Source organism: Lytechinus variegatus, chromosome 1 (genome assembly GCF_018143015.1).
Source record: "Lytechinus variegatus isolate NC3 chromosome 1, Lvar_3.0, whole genome shotgun sequence".
Taxonomy (NCBI): domain Eukaryota; kingdom Metazoa; phylum Echinodermata; class Echinoidea; order Temnopleuroida; family Toxopneustidae; genus Lytechinus; species Lytechinus variegatus.
In genome coordinates this window covers 33,518,460-33,538,782 of record NC_054740.1, presented here as the reverse complement: position 1 = coordinate 33,538,782, position 20,323 = coordinate 33,518,460, and the positions used below count along the sequence as shown (strand labels likewise).

Here is a 20,323-nt window from a genome sequence, read left to right as displayed (position 1 = left end):
CTTCCCCTACATAACAACTAAATACGACCAAAATGAGACATGTAGATAAAAAATATTCAACATTTTAATAAGTCTGACATCCATTCTCCATTTTGTAAATGTAAGTCACTCAAGTGGTGGGGCACTTCCTTTTTTCTGCACATGAATTAAGAGTGAAATCGCATATGTGACCCTAGAAGATCATCAGAAGTCATGTGATTAATACACTGCTCTGTCAATTCAAAATGAGGGCTGAAATTATTTTTCGCCTTATTTGTTCCTTGACAGAAGATTGAATCACATCAGGGATAAATCTCAATTTTCAATGTTTCACCTATGATATTATTTTCTGACATTTTAAAATCTGCTTAGATGAAAATAAGGCAAAAATTAGTTCAAAACATTAATGACCACTGAATGGCATCATCTCAAGACCTAATCTATACAGGGTCTCAGGATGCAACATTTCAAACATCTCATAGTATAAGGAATACAGTTCTGCTACCCTTTGTAACATTTATGCTATAATATTTTTGCAAGAAAAGAATATTACACTGCTACTATTAAGCACACAGGCCTATGTCACGAGAATTCACTGTCTGATGAATTCTTTAAAAGGCAACCCCTTTTAGAGTTGACCAAATATCGATAGTCTACTTATCTGCTCAGAGTATTTACTTTGTTATAAGGAAAATTGATTTCTTTAAAAATCAGTGGATCGGTTTAACAAACATTTGTGATGAGAATGCAACACTGCATAGTATATTATTGATATTGAGTATCTTGTTTGATCAAAGGGCAATTTCACGATTCCGGCATGAATCTGGAGCTGAGGGCTCCATACTTCATCTAGATTCTGTCTAAGAAGTCTTCTTCCTCTTGAACGATGTACTTGAATATTATCACCAGTGCTGATAACGCGACTAATATGGTCAAGAGAAATGCTATTGCCCGGTTCACTTCCAGGGCCACCTTTTTCCACTGGGTCTCATCCTTCGTTTCCAGTTGGCGAGAACTTTTGTTGTCGGTATTCTCATTTTTCAGCGGCTTCTGGCCATCACCGATGTCCGCACTTTCTTCAAGAAATGTTTCCTGACGATGACCGATTGGGTAAACCGCCTTTGAAACGGTGCAGATAAGACCGGAGAGGCGCTGATTTACCCAGGTCGGTCTGGATTGAACCGGTTTAGGGTAATGAGAACCGGTGAGCTTCTGAAGCCACATGGGGACTGGTCGGTTGTCTTTGTTGTGCAGGTGCATGATGAAAAGAGATGCCAAGATGGAAAATGTGCTGACAACAATCGAAGCGACGAAAAAGGATCCTATGAAAATAAATCAAACCCCGAAACAAAAGTCAACCAAATATCATTCTCGTGCACTGATTGATCAGTTTTAAGACGTATAGGTGCTGATTTCGTTAAAGTGGCATATCGAATGTGTTTACGGGAGAAAGAATTGTTAGAGATGGGGTAAGGGAGCAGAGGACGAGTTACTGATCGGGCCTACCTATGAGTGGGAACTGATCGCCTATAGGAGGCATCGAGGTCGACACGAGTTCCTGAAACAGTAGCATGGCCAGGAGGTTGCTAGAGGCTAGGGCCACTTTCTCTTCAGAATCCGGAGGCATAAAGAAGACGAGAAGAGAGACCATAGACAAAACACTACCAGGTACGATTAGGGTGATTACGTAGTATGCAGGCTGGCGCTGAAGATAAAGAAAGAGCGAGAGAAAAAAATGAGGCCATCAGGATCTGATAACCTGATCATCAATTCAATGAGGGTTTTTTTTTTCAAGATTTCCAAGTGAAGAGTACTTTTAATAACGTTAATCTGAAATAGACGCGAAGCTCTGTTTATGGGTGTTTGTTGTGTGAGTTGGGGTGAGGATGTGTGCCTGTATAGGGGGATATCATTTACCTTTCATTAATCGGTATCTCTTTTATTTTTTATAAACATAAATTGATGTAGGCCTACATCTCACCTTGAAAATTAGTAGATAATGTATCTCTGAATATGGATTGGTGCAGCATGTCCAGTTCTTTAGAACTTGTTCCTTTTCGATACTCGGCAGGTCCCACACGCCATTTGACATAAAATGTTGAAGTAAAATAGGACCTTCTGGCGATGAATCCTTGATGGTAACCTGAACGAGAGCAAGGGCACAACTCCTGCGTATACCTTAATTCCTAAACAATTTTCACGTGAACATTAATATGCCATAATAAAAAAACCCGCATTAATTTTTATTAAGGACAAGATTGTGAAGTTGAAATAATAATAAAAACCTGTCTACATACATGTTTACTCTAAGTTGAATCACCATAGAAGTACAGCTTTAGAAATTATACTTCCCAACTATGTTTGTCAGACTTTTCTTTATATAGCTCTCTATTAACTGTTATATTGACCCTTCATTGAACAAACTACAAGAGAATGTTAGGATCATGCCATCCTATATACCATCTCAGGATTGGTCTTATATATACGATTAATGATTCACCGGTATTGTTTATATCAAAATATAACCCGTTCGTGCATACCAAGCTAGTGTCGTAAGCCCAAGAAGCTAAGATCACTTTACAGTATTGCTTGTCGAAAGGAAAATACTGAGGGCGCACCAAACAGGTGGAATGTAGGACTGCAGAACTAAACCATTCGACCATGCCGTCTGATGTTACTTTGGCCACATGATGATCCATCTCAATTAGTGATTTGCTGACTCTATATATGAGGAGAACGGCATGAAGTGAATTGCTACAATGGTGTCTAATTTCTGAAGCATTAACACCTACAGTTGTCCCTATATGCTTTCCAATGATGCCACCCGCATATATTGTCAAGTAAGAAAGGGACCAGTTATAATAATAATAATAAGAGTAATAGAAAAATAATAATGATAACAATAATATCTTATTTACCCAGGGTAGCCACTTCAGCTAGGAAACTGCTCTACCAGCGGGCCCCGCATAACATTACCCTTCTACAATCTAAATGCTGAGCGCCTAGCAAGAAGGCAGAAGGTCCGATTTTTATAAGTCTTTGGTATTACTCGGTCGAGGATCGAACCCATGACCTCACGTTCATGAGGCAGACGCTCTACCACTGAGCCACCATGCCCGGTTAATTGCTTCCTCATCACCGTAAGATAAGAACACCAATAGGGGGAAACTTGCTGCTAATGGCATGGCAACCAAGTATTTTAGAGTCCTTTTAACCTCGCCAGTTGCTATAAAGTATGCACGAAAAGGAAATGTCTTCCAATTGTGGTTTTGATGGGAACGCTTGAGGTGGCAATCGGTCTATTTTCAGAACTATTTAACTTTGACCGACTACAAAGTTAACCAGGATAAACCGACTAACTTGATCTTGTTTAATAATCTTATTGCTGTCAGAACATGCACACCGAAAAATATTATTAAATGGAAATTAAGAAAATAACTCAAAATTTTAATCATAAAAACAGCAGTGACTTACGATGAATAAAGGGTTAGATCGAAAGTCCAAATCTTGTCCGTCGGCACGAAGAGAAAATCAACGCCTTCTTGTTCTGCTGGATCCCACGTAAAGTATTCATCTCGCCAATACTGAAAATGAACCACATATCAAGTGAAATGGTCTCATATTTGACCAATCATCCTAGTCATCAGGGGCGGAAATCTCTCCCAAAAGGTAGGAAGGGGGGAACAAGGGGTTGGAAAAATTGCCAAGCAAAAAAAAAAGGTAATCGTACCAAGTTTAAATCTAAGGTCATTTCGACAAAAATAAATTTGACAAGCAAAAAGTTTTATTTAGATTTTGAATGATGTATCATAAAAGACATAAAAAAAAGTAGAGGGACATTTGATATTGTGTCCCCCCCTACTATTTTGAGTAGGGGGAACACGTCCCCCTGTCCACCCTGGGATTTCCGCCCATGCTAATCATGATTCAACGATGATTTTTTTTTAGTGAAATTACCAGAGCTATACTTTGAGAAGCCTAACTGAGAATGATTTCTAATATTATAGGCCTACTCAAGCTCATACAAAATCTGTATAAAACACAATATTTCGGCGGCTATTGAAGATTTCCTTTCTATCTAAATGTTGACAGATATAATCTTGACAGACGATTTCCATATACTTTAAAATACTTTGTAAAAGGGACTTAAAATCCTATCAATTTTTGAAAATAGGGAAAGTTTATATCTTCATTAGATTTCAACACCTACATTAACTGTTTATCAAAATCATGAAAACAGCACGTCTTGATATAATGGGACATAATGTTGACTTCTCACCTATTTTATATGGCTTCCTCTTCACAAAAGAGAGTCTCATATCACTCTAATTTACCTACAAATTGTCATTCAATCTTTTGACACGCCGACATAGTGGGGACATTTGGATCATTATGCCAGTTTGTATGGTGTGATCATGAAGCCTGGTTCGGACAGAGACGATTAGTAATCATGGACGATATCTGCAATTATCATCCGCCAAGCCCGCATCGCCAAACCGCTAATATTGAAGGAAAGTTATATTGACAAGTCATTATGTCTTTTCATGATCGTACTTCCATTATAGGATCAATGAATTTGACAGGTGAAACATGTAATTTTTGACGGTATTTGTATTTGGGCGATGGCGAAACACGCTTTTCATTTGACTTGAAATCAGGCGCGGGTCCATCAAGGACACATGGGTGTATACCGCCCCCTTATCATTTTCATGGAAAGTGGCTCTATTTTGTAAACGACTACCCTTTCTCATCAGGGGAGCGTTTCATCAATATTTTCATCCGACAAGTTGTCAGATCTGACATCTTTCCATGAGTTTGAATGGCTGAGAGGCACTGTTCCTATGGTAACTGTCGGATAAAATGGGACTTGTCGGATAAAACGTCCGACAAGTCCTTTCATGAAACGCCCCCAGACGCTTTCTTTTGAAAATTACTCTCTATCTGTGCCTCCAGATTATAGCCAAGAATGTTTGATCTTTTAAGTAATGCTGATAATTGACTGCCATGTTCTGACTGAGTGATATCAACAGTGCATTTATTACTTTTTATCTAATTGACACGATATGAATATACAGTAAAGAAAATCAACTTAGGTTGAATCACCCTTACCTGATTTGCAACGACCAGACAGGAGTTTTACTTCATTTCCAATAATATCAAAGAATATAAGTCGAAATCAGAAAATGCCATCGTAATTATTTTTACATTTAAAAGTAATTCAAGAAATAAGATAAGCCAAACGATCGCCAATGAGATTGAAACATATTTATATTGTTTCGTCAATTTTTTTTGAAATATGTATTATGTATTCAATGTCCCTTTCTTCATAATAAACATGATAAGGGGAACATAAAAGTTTACCGTGTATCAAACTCTTGTATTTATGATACTTATATCTATTTCCTGTTTCAGCTCAAAATTTGTACAACCTGTTGAATGAAAACGTGAATGTAATTTATTTGTTATCCTTTTAAATGTAGTTAAGATTTCACTTACCATCTTAACATCGATGATAACTTTTAATTCCTGGTCTCCTTGATTCTAAATGATGTCGGGAACAAGAACATAAATACCAAATTATAAATACATATCCAGATGACACACAGAGAATGTAACTTAAAATATAAACTACATTTTTTCATAAGTGCAAACAATATTTGCTTATTTCAGTACCGAATCGGTAGAACCATGTTATTCTCGATAGAAAGGTGTCCATTTTCAATTCATTTACATGTAAGTATGGATGAATGATATCTGTGTAAAACTATCATGAAAATTTATTTTGAAATAAACATCCATAATATGATGAAAAGTCAATTTGAATTCCTAAATTCCTAAATTCTCGTGTAGAAAATAAAAATATGAAGAAAAGAAAACCATGAATAACTATGAAAATTACATAAAACGAAATATAAAGGGTCACCACACGCAGGCCTTAAGGTGTTTTATAGATCTAGATGAAAGATTGGACTTTAGTAGAGGTGAATATTAAATCTACCTAATGGTCCTTTTCAATGATGCTAAACATTCTATACAACGACACACATTAATTATTATTCTGAATAGAAGTTGGATCAATCGTGCTTTTCAGTCACAAATCCGTATACTCTCAATCATCAATTATGTAGTGAGTTGACTTTCGTCGTCAAAATTAAGTGATTAGTTTATTCAGCCATACTGGAAAGTGAAAATAAATGCTGGAAAGGTGTCCTATACAGCGTTCTCACTGTGTACTGTATAAAACACAATGCTGAATAATCCTCGTCTTCACACTGTTGGATATGATAACCGTGTGAATCTTATTTCCGAATGTAGTCCACAGTGTGAACACAATGTACAGACAGGATGAACACACTGTGTAATACTGTGTTCTTTTCAGTTAAACTTACAAAGGACACAATCCGGTTGAAGTATACCCTCAGGTTTAAGATGACTGGATGAGATTGATTGATGACTGGACGAATGGATGTTTCTCCATATCTATCGAGGATTTCATCCAAAAGAATCTTCTGAGGAGACTGAACTTTTGGCCTACAATCTGATGATGCAGCAATTCATAAAAGCAAATGTCCAAAGTTCACGTCAAAAGTAATTCGTGCAACATAAGCCGAAGAAAACACTACTGAAGCTGTACTAAAGCGATCTGATTCAGCTGTTGCAACAACAACAGCAGCAGCAGCAACAACAACAACAACTATTACTACTACTACTACTACTACTACTACTACTACTACTACTACTACTACTACTACTACTACTACTACTACTACTACTACTACTACTACTACTACTACAACCATTACTACCACTACCACCACTACCACCACTACCACTACTACTACTACTACTACTACTACTACTACTACTACTACTACTACTACTACTACTACTACTACTACTACTACTTCTACTACCACCACCACCACCACTGCTATACTACTACTACTACTACTACTACTACTACTACTACTACTACTACTACTACTACTACTACTATTACTATTACTATACTACTACTACTACTACTACTACTACTACTACTACTACTACTACTACTATCATTTCTACTACTACTACTACTACTACCACCACCACCACTGCTACTACTACTACTACTACTACTACTACTACTACTACTACTACTACAACTACTACCACCACCACCACCACCACTGCTATTACTACTACTACTACTACTACTACTACTACTACTACTACTACTACTACTATCACTTCTTCTACTACTACTACTACTACTACTACTACTACTACTACTACTACTACTACTACCACCACTGCTATTACTACTACTACTACCACTTCTACTACTACTACTACTACTACTACTACTACTACTACTACTACTACCACTACTACTACTACTACCACCACCACCACTGCTATTACTACTACTACTACTACTACTACTACTACTACTACTACTACTACTGTCACCACTACCACCACCACCACTATTACCACTTCTACTCCCACTACTACTACTGCTACTACTACAACCCCCGCTGTTGCTACTGCTGCTACTAATACTGGCACTATGTACTATTATTACCTGAATGGGGCATTTTGGAGACATGGCGCTATATAAATGCCTATTATTATTATTATTATTATGATATAAACGCGTATTTTGTCTGTCTAACTGATTAACTCAACATAAACTACGCAATGGCTCGGTCAGCGATCAGCTGAATGACGAGTGACCATAATATTCGTACACCCCTCCTCCCCGAAAAGGGTAATTTTCCTACTGCACATACGTACAATAATGAGCGGTCCATAATATCCGGCCGTATATTCCGAGCTCATAAATATAATCCCAGCGCATTTGTGGATGCGTATAAAGAGATACGCTTCACAAGGATCCGCGCACCAACAATATACGTCATAATAAAGACAACGCTGGATCCGAGCGCTTGTAAGTACGTCATAATGGTAAAGTGCAGAATTGACACTAGAGGCTTGACCAAGGTAAGTCCAACAATTTAGTTATATAATCTATCAATATGTTAATTTAATGTACCAGAAAGAGTTGAACAGGTAATAAAAATAATATTGACTTGCGTCACTTTCGGGAGATACCAAAAATATTTCCCTCACTAGACCCACATTGTCCTCGTCTTCGACTCGGGGCAATATGAGACTAGTTTGGGAAATATATTTGGTATCTCCCTCAAGGCCAGTCAATATTATATAAATACTTTTATATGCTCACTACTACCATTATCTGGCATCACGAACATCATCAACATCAAAACCGCTATATTTTGTGATCCCTACCATACTACCCTACTTCTAGCTATACGATACTGCTTCTCCTGCTGCTGATTTATGGATGTTGCCATGATTACCCTGTATTAATATATGACTAGAACGTCTAATGGACTATTATGAAGTATTAATATGAATTATAATTCGCCTTGTAAATTAACTATTTAATTACTAATTGCAAAAAATGGGAAACTCTAGGTGTAGGCATTCATTCTTAATGACCCTATACCACCAATACATCACACTATTGATTTGAAAACTCTCCTATAGTTCATTGATTTTTTATAGTGCAAGTTTAAAATTGAAATAAACATAAAAACATAAGAAGTCAATAGTATTATTATTTTTCACTTCATTGTAACTATCAATAGGTAGTAGTAAAACAGACATTTCCTTACCACTCTTTACAAGGTTTATGTGAGCAACAGCCAATGAGATGGATATCATCCACGTGATAGCTCGCGACGCCATGGCGTTAAATAAAATATTCTGCATTAATTCACTACGGAACTTCACCGTGTTCAATCCGATTATTGATATTTCCTGATATATCACGAGCAGCACGTGATTGGCTGAACATGGGATCACGTGAGTAACGTGGCATGTTCCAGTATAAAGAAACGTCCCATTAGGTTTGATCAGATTGTCGGACTGGAAAAAAAATGGAAAAAAAGAATGAGGGGACCGGGCGATTTTATGTTGTCTGTGGATGGAGTTGGGGTTTGACTGATAATAAATGGAGGCAACATGCCCCAAGTAAGTCTAGGAGGTTAGAGCCCCGGTCAGGGCACCTTGTGTAAGGTATTTATTCCGACAGTGCTCTTTACTCTATATAGATCTATCTGAAATATAGATGAAAAAGCTATATACATCATATAGGACGGTTTGTTTTGTCCTATACAAACTATATTTTTTGATATCTTCGTATTTTATATTTTGTGAGTATTATTTCTCTCTCATTTATTTTTTTTCTCATTTGATTACATATGTCTGCATTTGTACTCTGTTAATGGTTTTGTTATCTATTTTTGAGGGGCCCACATTGTACAAGCATTGCTTTTTAGTGGGTCCCTCCATTTCCATCTTAATTTAATTTCTATTGAAAAATAGTATACTTATTTAAAACCTCCAATGTGTTGCCCAAATCGTGTAAGTTTTTTTTCACAACATATGTATTATTATTTTTGTTTCATTGCAATGGATACAAATACTGATTTTTATATATATGGTATACAGTTTGTTTTTGTTTGATGGAAGTGAAATAAATAAAATTGAAATTGAAAATTGAATTGAAATATACATAATTTGTATGTTATAAAAAGAAATAAAGAAAACATCATAGCCTAATCTATATCAAGGCCTTCTCCGAAAATTCGAGATTTCTCCTTAGTAAGAGACAGAGAAAAGGGAAGGGAATGGTGAGAGAGGGGAATGTATGTTTGTGGGGATATGGATGGGTGTGCGCATGTGAGAGGGAGAGTGAGGGTGTGTGTGCGTGTGTGAGATATGTGTGTGAGAGAGGTTGCACTCATGTGAGAATGAAGGTGAGGTGTGTGCGCTGCTGGCGTTTAGTTTAGTTGGTGTGTGTGTGAGATTGGGTGTATAATATCGTGTTTACACTTAATCGGCATTTGGTTCAGAACCGAAAGCCGATGCAGAATCGGCTTTTGGTTTGCGTTTACACGTTGTTACAGCTCGCGGTTCAGAACCGCGAGCCGATTAAGTGTAAACACGGTATAAGTGTGCGTTTTGAGAGGGAGAGGGGGATACTTTGGGGAGGGGAGGGGGAGAGAGGGGGAGAGTGAGAGGGGGGTGGGAGGGGAGGGGGAGAGAGGGGGAGGGTGAGAGGGGGGGGGGGGTGGGAGAGACGGCGATGGGAGGGGGACAGCAAATAATTGTGTGTAATCCCTTTGTCAGACATAGGGGCAATCGTGTCACATGCCCAGCAACAGTTGCCATCAATACTGGGTTATTGTCAATTTAAATTGAAATCTATATCTAACTGGTACGCTATAGACTTTTAAATTGATTCATTCGCTTCAAGGGGGGTAGGATTTTTCAAACAATCAGATTTTACCTTTTAGAGATGGATGGTTTAGCAATCGGATGGATAAAACCAAACACGAAGTATAAAAAAATAATCACTTATTTGATAACCTTATGATTGATAACGTTAAAACATAATCTCGTCACAGTCTCTCCATTTACTGACACACATAGAGCCGGGCACGCTCAATTATCCTTCCTCGCACGCCTCCACTATCATACACCAAAATGATATGATACTTTGAAATTCATAAGGATCGATCTCATCCATGGATGGAAAATATAATCCCTATTCGCTTTTCTGGCCGCACAGAGTACTTCCACCTAAAAAGGTAGAGTACCACCCATTTGTAGAATCACATTCAACCAATCACGTCAATGCTCGTGTAAAGCGGTACAAGGTACTCATCATCACCATTGCTGTGTAAGATAGCATTATTTTTCTTCAAGCCATGGCTCCTCTTCACATCACGTGTTTGCTTGCCTTGCTATTAGCTGCGGGTCACGAACATTTTGCGAAAAGTGGTATGTTGTATCTTTGTCGATTTTACACAAAAATTTCCTAATGCGAAGTAATATTACTTGAACGATGATAAAAAATTATTTTTTGATTATCGATAAACCATTAACAATCCTATAGTTTATTGATCGATTCATGACAACTGTGAGAGGGAGGATGACATATTTGTGTATTTTTTGTTTAACTGCCATATTCAATAAACCTCCATTCAATTTATCTTCATCAAAATCATCCTAATAATCATCGTTATCACCACCACCACCGTCATCATCATTATTATTGCCACGTTCTTCATCATCGTCATCATCATTATCATTGACAACATCGTCTTCTACCTAATCATCGGCATCATCGTCATTGTCATCATCATCATCACCATTCCAATCGTCATCATCAACAACAAAACCATCATCTTCATCATCGTCACCATCACCATCATCATCATCACCATCATCGTCATCATTCTTTTCATCATCAATAGTTCTACCGATCACCACCACTAGTTTTAAGTTGTTTTCCACCACCAATATAATTCCATCTGTCATGACTATCATATTTTCGATCATTATCACTTCACTGTCATTATCCATTTTATCGTACTATCATTGTTACCATTATTATCATGGTCGACGAACCCTTTACTATGATTACCATCACCACCAACACCAGCACCATCACATTTCAACTACATCTTCATCACCATCGCCCACAATCAACAGCATAATCACCATCATCACTTTCATCATCAGAATCGGATCCTTATGATGAAAACGCCGAGTTGAAGTCTCCTCAGAAGAAACTGCTGAAAGGCCTTCTTGACAGTTATGGCGAACCTTCAATCCGACCTGTCCTCAATCATTCTCTTCCCGTAATGGTTGATTTAAGAGTAGAGTTCAAACGCATGGTGTCTTTTGTAAGTAACCATCCTTTCATTTTATTTTATATTTTAAGTTCGCAGCAGGGCCATTTCAGACAAGTGTATAATGGCGTCTGTTCGGCTCACTTGAGTCTACCAATCCGAATCTTCTTGATAATTGGCTTTAACAATAAGTCTGATCATGTACCCACTGTAAGGTCAAATTCATCCAAAAGAGCGCATCTTTTGATTTGCATCCGAAGACCAATCGAGTTTGTGCCGTCACATGATGATGATAACGATAATGACGTTGAGAACGGTTCTGATGATACCGTTGATGATGAAAGTGATGGTGAAGATGGTGATGATGATGATGATGATTTATGGATTCCCAAATTTGCCAGATTTGCTCTTTTATAGCTTTTTGAGTCCACCCTGATGTCAAGGTGGATCTAAGAAGAAGAAGGAAATAAAGTAAATATCATTATCAATAAAATCTGACGAAGTCATTCAACATGATCAGAGGAAGGAAAAAAACAATGGAGTTTGATTTGTTTTTGAACTGATCTTCTGCATCATGAAATTCACAATGAACTCATGAAAATGCCCATTTTCCAGAAAATATATAGGTTTAGTACAAAATTATTTTCAACCATGCTTCTTTAAAAGAATGTCTATTTATTTGACAGTAAAATAATATTTTTACGATGAGGAGAAGTTTGCAATTTTCATTGCAATTTTCATCATTTATATCATGCTGATTGAAAATTGTAAACGTCATAACTTTGATATCTTGATGATTTTTTGATGAACTTTCCGTGATATCTTCCCCTTGATTTTTGCTTTTAAAAGATCAATTCAATTCAAATAAAACATTTATTTTCTTCCATTTCATCACATTTTTCATAAACCTCTTATAGTTTCTACCATTATTTTAAGTATATATTCATCTTTTTAGCATTTTACTTGTGGCTTTCTCCATCTTTACATTTCAACCTCAGACATACACCTCTGATATGAAACTTTGCGCCTGATAGTTCAATATCCGACCTTCTTGTCTGTAAATAATTGGAGAAAATAATAATAGCCAGTTTTTATAAAGCGCCTTTCCCAGAATGGCCCAAAGCGCGTTACAGCATATTACCGGGTACCCATTTAGCACCTGGGTCGAGAGTGACAAAGTGTGGATTAACGCCTTGCCAAAGGACGCTAGGCCGCGGTGGGATTCGAACACACGACCTTCTGTTTACAAGACGAGAGTCAGAACCACTACACCACGGCTCTTCCTTGAAAAGATATTCCAACAAAGAAATGATGAAATGAAAATGTAAACTATTGAAAGTATGAAATAATATTTAAGATGGGATGTCATATTTCGTGCACATTTCGAAAAATTCGTCAGGCTAGAATTCATTTACAAAATATTCACATTTCATACAAAACCAATTCAAATAAATAGCTCCCAAATTGGCAGTAATATTTTTTAAAAAATCATTGAAAAATGTAGTGTCTTTTGGAGTTTTCCCGGTTATCGCGATTTCAAAATTCAATGCCGATTGGCGACTGCTCACTTTGCTGGAAAACGGTTCTTAAAAAATAAAAAAAGCGATCTTATTTTGGTGGAGATCAAAATAAATAGTCAAGTTTAAGAGGTAACATTATGATATAAGATTGACGACAAATCCTATAGAATCAGTCAGTACTACATTTTACTCACATCTTTATGATATCTGCTTTACAAAATGATGGTTCCTTGATGCTTCTTGTGAAGTTCGTATTTTTTGCAGGAACGGACGCCCCTCCCCGTTTCCCTGGATATACCGCTGATGTTCTCATCTTTTTAATTATCGTGTGGGTTTTTATTACCTCCAGTGTCCAAAGTATTCTCCGTCTGATTTAATATTTTCAGGAACAGAGCGAGCAGCAACTAAAGGTGATAGTCAACATCGAGATGGTAAGAGCAAACACATTTACGGCACTTTTTTATGTTTGGGAACGTGAATCGAATGTTTTTCCGCTTGTTAATGATAACCATTTTCATGTGATGCTGGGAATTAGGCGACATGATGCCAGAACATGCGCACACACAAAAGTATTGAAAGAGTGTTTCTTGAATATTGAGTTTGGTTTGAATACATGGAAGTTACTGATTGAAAGGGGCATTTTGTTTTAATGTATCTTGGCTGGGTACATTACTACTACTACTAATAATAACAATAATAATAATGGTAATAATGATAAAAAAATGATAATGATACTAATAAAATGATAATAATAGTTATAGTAATAATAACGATAATGATAACAATAGTAATAATTATTATTATTATCCGCTTTTATATAGCGCGTAATACATCGGAACACGTGTTTAAGCGCTTTACAGATATATTATTACCCTGGTCATCGGATTTAATCAGTTACTGCCACACAAAATATGTGCACATCCTCTACTCCCTGGGGAGTATTCAAGCCAGTCACACACATAACTGACAAGCTACAATGACTTTCACATCCTACAGGGTATCCATTTAGCACCTGGGTCGATAGTGGCAAAGTGTGGATTAACGCTTTGCCAAATGACGATAGACCCCTGTGAGATTCGAACACACGACCCTCTGTCTATACAAGGCGAGAGTCAGAACCACTATATACCATGGCTCCTACATAAACTAGTTCGAGGAGGAGGAGGAGGGGGTGGCTGAGTATGATAGATATTGTGTAATATAGTAGATAATGTCTAAAGATTAACATAATATCTTATTCTATGCTATTTCTAATTTTACTTCCCGGAATTGACAATATGATATTTTTTTATCCGAAAAATTGAATCGCAAATAATTGATCGTGTACTGCTCAATGGGCTTAACCCCCCCCCCCTTTCTCCTTATCCTCAATTTCCTTAATGCAATTTTTGTCATCGCATTAAAAAGCTTGGCAATTACCTCAAATGCTTCACTTTCGTCTCCAGCTGATGAGATTTTATCCCTCAACAGCGATGACATTGGACTATTATTATGTTATCAATCATTGTTGCAATGGATCTAGACTAGATCGAAATTAGTGAAATTATCCCTCAACAGCGATGACATTGGACTATTATTATGTTATCAATTATATATTGTTGCATTGGATCAAGACTAGATCGAAATTAGTGAATGATTAATGTTCGTCCCACAAAATGCTTGAACTAAAATGAATGGAACACCATATTGTAAATAGCATTGGCCTTGTCACGATATGCAGTTGTTGGTTAAAAGCGAAGAGGCCTGCACCGGGAACCTAAAATTCTGCCCATAACCTACACCGCATACATTCGTAATTCCGAAGCTTCGTTATTACGAAGGTTCGGATATTCCGGAGATTCGTATTTCCGAAGGTTCGTAATTCCGAAGGTTCGTTAGTCCGAAACCGTAATGATTAACAAACGAACCTTATTTCGTTTTCGGACTAACGAACCTTCGGAACATCGAACCTTATTTCCTTTTCGGATTATCAAACCTTCGGAATAACGTCACAAATGTTCGGATTAACAAACCCTTTTACGTTTTCGGATTAACGAACATCGAGGTATAGGTAATGTACGTGTTTCGGAATTACGAAGTGTAGCCGATCTATACAATTTGTTTTGTCCAAGAGATCCTCCGAAATCATATTTATGTCATCGAAGTTCGCGCATGCACTTTCTATCGATTGGCCCATAGTGTTTCCAACAAGAATGACAATTTGATATTAAATATAGAAGATAAATCACTATACATAATGAATAGGCCTATATGTTCAAACAATAAAACTTGAGAATTGAGATGGTGATGCGAAACAGTTTTCTAGAAAACGAATCGAAAAGTTCAAAATCATTAAGAAATTCAACAAAAATGTTTATTCGGGTGCAATGTTTTGCAAATTCTAGACCATCATAACGAAAGAGATATTCAGACGATATCATCCCCAATTAGTCCCGGGGAATAAGTACAGTAAGAATATTATCATGTCGGCGATCTTGACATGTCCGCTAAATTCATCTCGTTCAATTTATCATGTCAATATGTCAACGTGGTCAATGGCAGATATTGCAAGAATGATATCCAATCTGCTTTTTGTCAAGATAACAGGAAAATCACAAAGATAAATATTGCTTCATCATGTAGAGAAGAGATAATGATGATGTCCATGAATCTGCATTAGTTCATAAAACGCTTCAGCTATTGACCTTCAGTCTGTCTATTCATGCCGGGATGATGAACTGTTGCGACGCCATCTCAGTTGCTGAGATAATATAATGTTGATGATGCAATAAAAGGCAAACTATGTTTCTAAAGAGGCATAACAAAACTGACAAGTTGGACATTTTGTCATATAATTATAAAATGTATGAGATTCATATACAAATAATGAATGTTTATGAGCGCAATGGACAGAATACCTTATGAGGTTAAAGATGAAATGATCCATTTCACCTTTCACCGAATTAAATATTCTGTCCATCGCACAAATGATAATAACATCCATCGATTGGTTTATGTGACACTTAAAAATAGATTCCTTTCGTTTTCATTCGAAATTTATGAAAGATGAAATGAATGATCAATTCAACTCAGCTACGCCTCGTTGAATTTCATCTTTCACCTCATGATTAAGAATATGTCCACTGCATTCTTAATATTTCAGTATTTGTATGTTAGTGCACTTTGTTTTGTCGCCTATACATGAGCAGATCCAAGAGGACCGAGGTTTCGCCCCCCCTGGCCCGCCATTATTCATCATCTATTGGGTATCACTATCATGAGGGGGGGGGGGGGTGGGGTACACAAATTGGTCTACGTTGTGATCTTTACTCCATTTTTGATATTGGCGAAAAAAAATCTGTACAACACTGACTGACCCCGGTCAATCCCAGATCAAGCACCCTTCCCCCCAAAGCCCCCTCCCCTCCCTCATTAGGATTTCGGGAGGGTAATAATAATAATAATAGGCATTTATATAGCGCCATCTATCTAGAAATATTCTATTCCGACGCGCGTTGTTATTATTGTTATTACCCCGGCATTAGCTTGAGCTGCCTCTCAGCGCTCATGCATTCAAGGAATTAATCCTGCCGGGTACCCATTCACCTCACCTGGGTCGAGTGCGGCACAGTGTGGATAAATTTCTTGCTGAAGGAAATTACGCCATGGCTGGGATTTGAACCCACGAACCTCTGTTTCAAAGTCAGAAGACCTATCCACTGGGCCACTGGGTAGGGTAGGTGGGTGGTTAAGAAAAAAAATCCTAGTATTAAGTTACCGTATGATTCGTTTTCATATTCATGCAAGGAAAATGATGGTGAAAATGTTGACAATATCTTTACACTTTTCAAAGTTACACATTGATGTGCAATAAAATTGAATCTGAATGACGTCGTGCAGCTGAAAACTAGATTTAAGTAATTCGCCATTTTTAATGTTCTTTATCCCATTTTCTTGCAATATCATTTCCATCATTTTAGCTTTGGCGAGATGAATATTTGACGTGGAATCCCGCTAATCACAGTGGCGTCGATATTCTCTTTTTACCGATAGAGAAGATTTGGAGATATGACCTGACGCTGTACTCATCGTATGTTCATTTACTCTTTCTATTTTTTATTAAGAATTATTCAAATGCAATTTCAGTAACAAAATATGACGAAGAAAGAGAAAAATAATAATAAGAAGAAGATGAAGAAGAAGAGGAAGAAGAAGAAGAAGAAGAAAAGAAGAAGAAAAGAAGAAGAAGAAATTGTGCTGAATATTCAATATAAAAATAACTCATGTTGCAAAACAGCCCTCTTTAACTGTTATTGGATTCGAGGAAAAATAAGAAATGGAAACACAACTATAATATCCACAAAAATACAAGGCATTAATATCTTGCTTTAAGTATAAGCCGAATTATCTACATAGAAGCATCTTCTTATCGTCTTCCGAATGGTACTCCTTCTATTCTAGAGTTGGTAGATCACCGATTCAGATGGACCACAATGTTGCTTTCGTAAGACCAGATGGAACTGTCACGTGGTTCAGTGCCGCTGTTCTACACTCATCCTGTTTGGTGCGGGTAAAATATTTTCCATTCGACAAGCAATACTGTCGACTGATTGTGGCATCTTGGACTTACGACAATACTTCAGTAAGTACGTCCGCAACGAATCCATGACATATTTCATTGTGGCACTGGCTCTTATGAAAAATCTGCAAGTACACACGGTATCGTCAAACCTAAATCTAACCCCCAACGAAATCGTATATCTTAAGAAAAATCACGAAAAAAATAAACTTTGACAAGAGTGATTGTCGGGCCGTCCCGACACGTATGTTAGGGACTACATAATTTATTTGGCGCCAGTCGTCAAGTTCCAGAGCTGAAGTACTACTGCAAGAGAAAATTTGAAGTGTTTTGATCGAAAAATGAAAGGAGGTTTAGAATGTAACTTCGTTGTACTCTCTTTTGTCCTGAAGGTGACGCTCATACAAAATACTGAAAATGTAAGAAAGAAATACTTTATCAACAACGGTGTGTGGGACCTGTCTAGTATCCACAAGGAGTACCAGATATTGAATTGGGAATGCTGTCCGAACGAATGGGTAGAGGCCCATTATCTTCTCCTCTTCACAGTAAGTTTGCCCTGTCGTCATAATGAGAACTTATTCATTTTTCAAATTACATGTATAATCAATTACTTTTAGTCATGCAATTTTATAGTCAGTGGCGTCGAAAAGCTCAGCTGAGACGTTGCGCTCGCAGGTGCAGCCATTTTGTGGTGTCAATGGCTTGCACCTTCAAAAATCCATTGTCTCCGACACCAATTCCTACATAGTCATAACCTTGGCTTGATTTTGAAAATTATTTCCTAAACGTGGGCTCGATAATCCAAAGTTAGGCATTATGCTTTTCCTGTAATATTACGTTCGAAATAATCTTTTACAGTTGAATAAAAAAATTAGAAGACGGATTACTATCAGACAAAAGCTCGAGTAAAACAATATTCATTATCTCATTCTTATGGTATCATGATTATTCTTATTCTATAAACTTTTTTATCTCATTCAGCGCCAGTCTAGATATTACGTAATCACCGTCATTGTACCGAGTACCACACTTTCTCTGGTGTCTCTTCTAGTCTTCTTCATGCCACCTGACTCTGAAGAGAAGGTAACCTTAGCATCTAGCAATCTCCTAGCCATGCTTCTTTTCCAGGAGCTCGTGTCAACTTCGATGCCACCGATTGGGAATCAATTTCCACTCATAGGTAAAGCTTCACTCATAATTATGTTCCATGGAACACTCGGAATAAGATATCTTTTCCACTGAGTCCCATTTTTCGTTGAAGTGAGTTCGTATCATGATTGTAGTCTTTTCATCTTTTGCATTGTTATTATTCCAATGCTTGATGAAATTTTTTTCATTTTCTCATGTGCTCACTGGTTGAAAACTTAGGGTACAAAAGAGATTAATTGATTTTTCTTCGATCTATTTTTTATACGAACTTGACTTTAAGGTTATTGATTATCAAATGGAAAATCTAGTGTTCTTACGCAATTTATGTATTTCATTATGTAATGAAACAATATTCATATGGTTTATACCATTCGATATATTTTCTACATTTTAACCACTAGGAAGCTTTTTCGTTGCATCCATCGTAATCAACACATTTTCCATCTTCACATCCATTATGATCATGTACCTGCATAACAAAGACGACAGACCAGTTCCTTCGTGGGTCCAGAAACTTGCCATGTTGAAGACTGCATCAAAGCAGTCCCAACCGGTTGACACTCGTCCAAATTGGGTAAAACGGCGCCTGTCTGGTTTCATATCAACCAGCACCATTTCCAAAGCTGTCCACCTGCACCACACACAAGACAGCAGCGGGCAGAACGCAATCGGCACCAATTTGATAAGCTCAAGGTATCTGGAACTCTCCTCGGTAGCAGGACTCAAGAAAAAGGCTCAAGAAGATAAGATGAAGGATAATGCTACCGATGAAGCAAGTGAACTTTCGAAGGAAACGAAGGAGGAGATCGTTGCACAGTGGCAGGAGTTATCCTTGAAAGTGAACCGTATCATGGCGTTTCTACTCACTAGTTCGGTCATAACGACTGCTCTGGTGATCACCTTCTTATACATCGCCCAAGAGGAAGGAGACTTCCCTGAAAGAACCTGAAGACTGAAAGAGAAACTGAGTCATTAAAGACATGGTCACACCGGCCGAGCGTTGTTGGAGCTGAAAGGAAAGAGGGTCGAATTTCGCTCTCAAAATTGGGGGAAAATCGAAAACAAAAATCGAAAATGGTAAACGGTAGCGGGCGGTGATGATTTTTTTCTCTCCGCTCCACGACCGCTCCAACAACCCTCGGCCGGTGTGACCAGGCCTTAAGTTCATAATAACATCCAGTAGCGTACGCAGGATTTTTTTAAGGGGGGTTCTGCTGAATGAAATACTGACAACCTCCACCACAAAATTTACGTCGTTTCGTACCGCAGAAAATTTGACAAGCAAAAAAAGAAAGAGAGGTCTGGATTTTTGTTTTAAGGAGGGAGGATTCAATTCTGGGGGGGGGGGGGTGGGTATGAAGGAGCGACAGAAATGTTTGAGACCCATTAAACTGTGAAAG

The 20,323-nt window shown here is 37.5% G+C and overlaps 2 protein-coding genes across 2 annotated transcripts; one reads left to right on the top strand and one right to left on the bottom strand.

The window, feature by feature from the left end:
* LOC121406418 (neuronal acetylcholine receptor subunit alpha-10-like) lies at positions 1-3,659 on the bottom strand. Its single transcript, XM_041597445.1, has 5 exons — positions 3,454-3,659; positions 2,520-2,700; positions 1,961-2,122; positions 1,486-1,684; positions 1-1,301 (listed from the first exon to the last, which is right to left on the bottom strand). Exons 2-5 carry the CDS (start codon positions 2,676-2,678, stop codon positions 829-831), a joined length of 993 nt encoding a protein of 330 aa, XP_041453379.1. The 5' UTR covers positions 2,679-2,700; positions 3,454-3,659; the 3' UTR covers positions 1-828.
* A 7,955-nt stretch (positions 3,660-11,614) lies between these two features.
* Positions 11,615-19,872, top strand: LOC121430384 (neuronal acetylcholine receptor subunit alpha-9-like). Its single transcript, XM_041627672.1, has 7 exons — positions 11,615-11,747; positions 13,600-13,644; positions 17,173-17,282; positions 17,654-17,834; positions 18,164-18,319; positions 18,756-18,954; positions 19,325-19,872. The coding sequence occupies exons 1-7, from the start codon at positions 11,706-11,708 to the stop codon at positions 19,870-19,872; spliced, it is 1,281 nt and encodes a 426-aa protein (XP_041483606.1). The 5' UTR covers positions 11,615-11,705.
* The last annotated feature ends 451 nt before the right edge of the window (positions 19,873-20,323 follow it).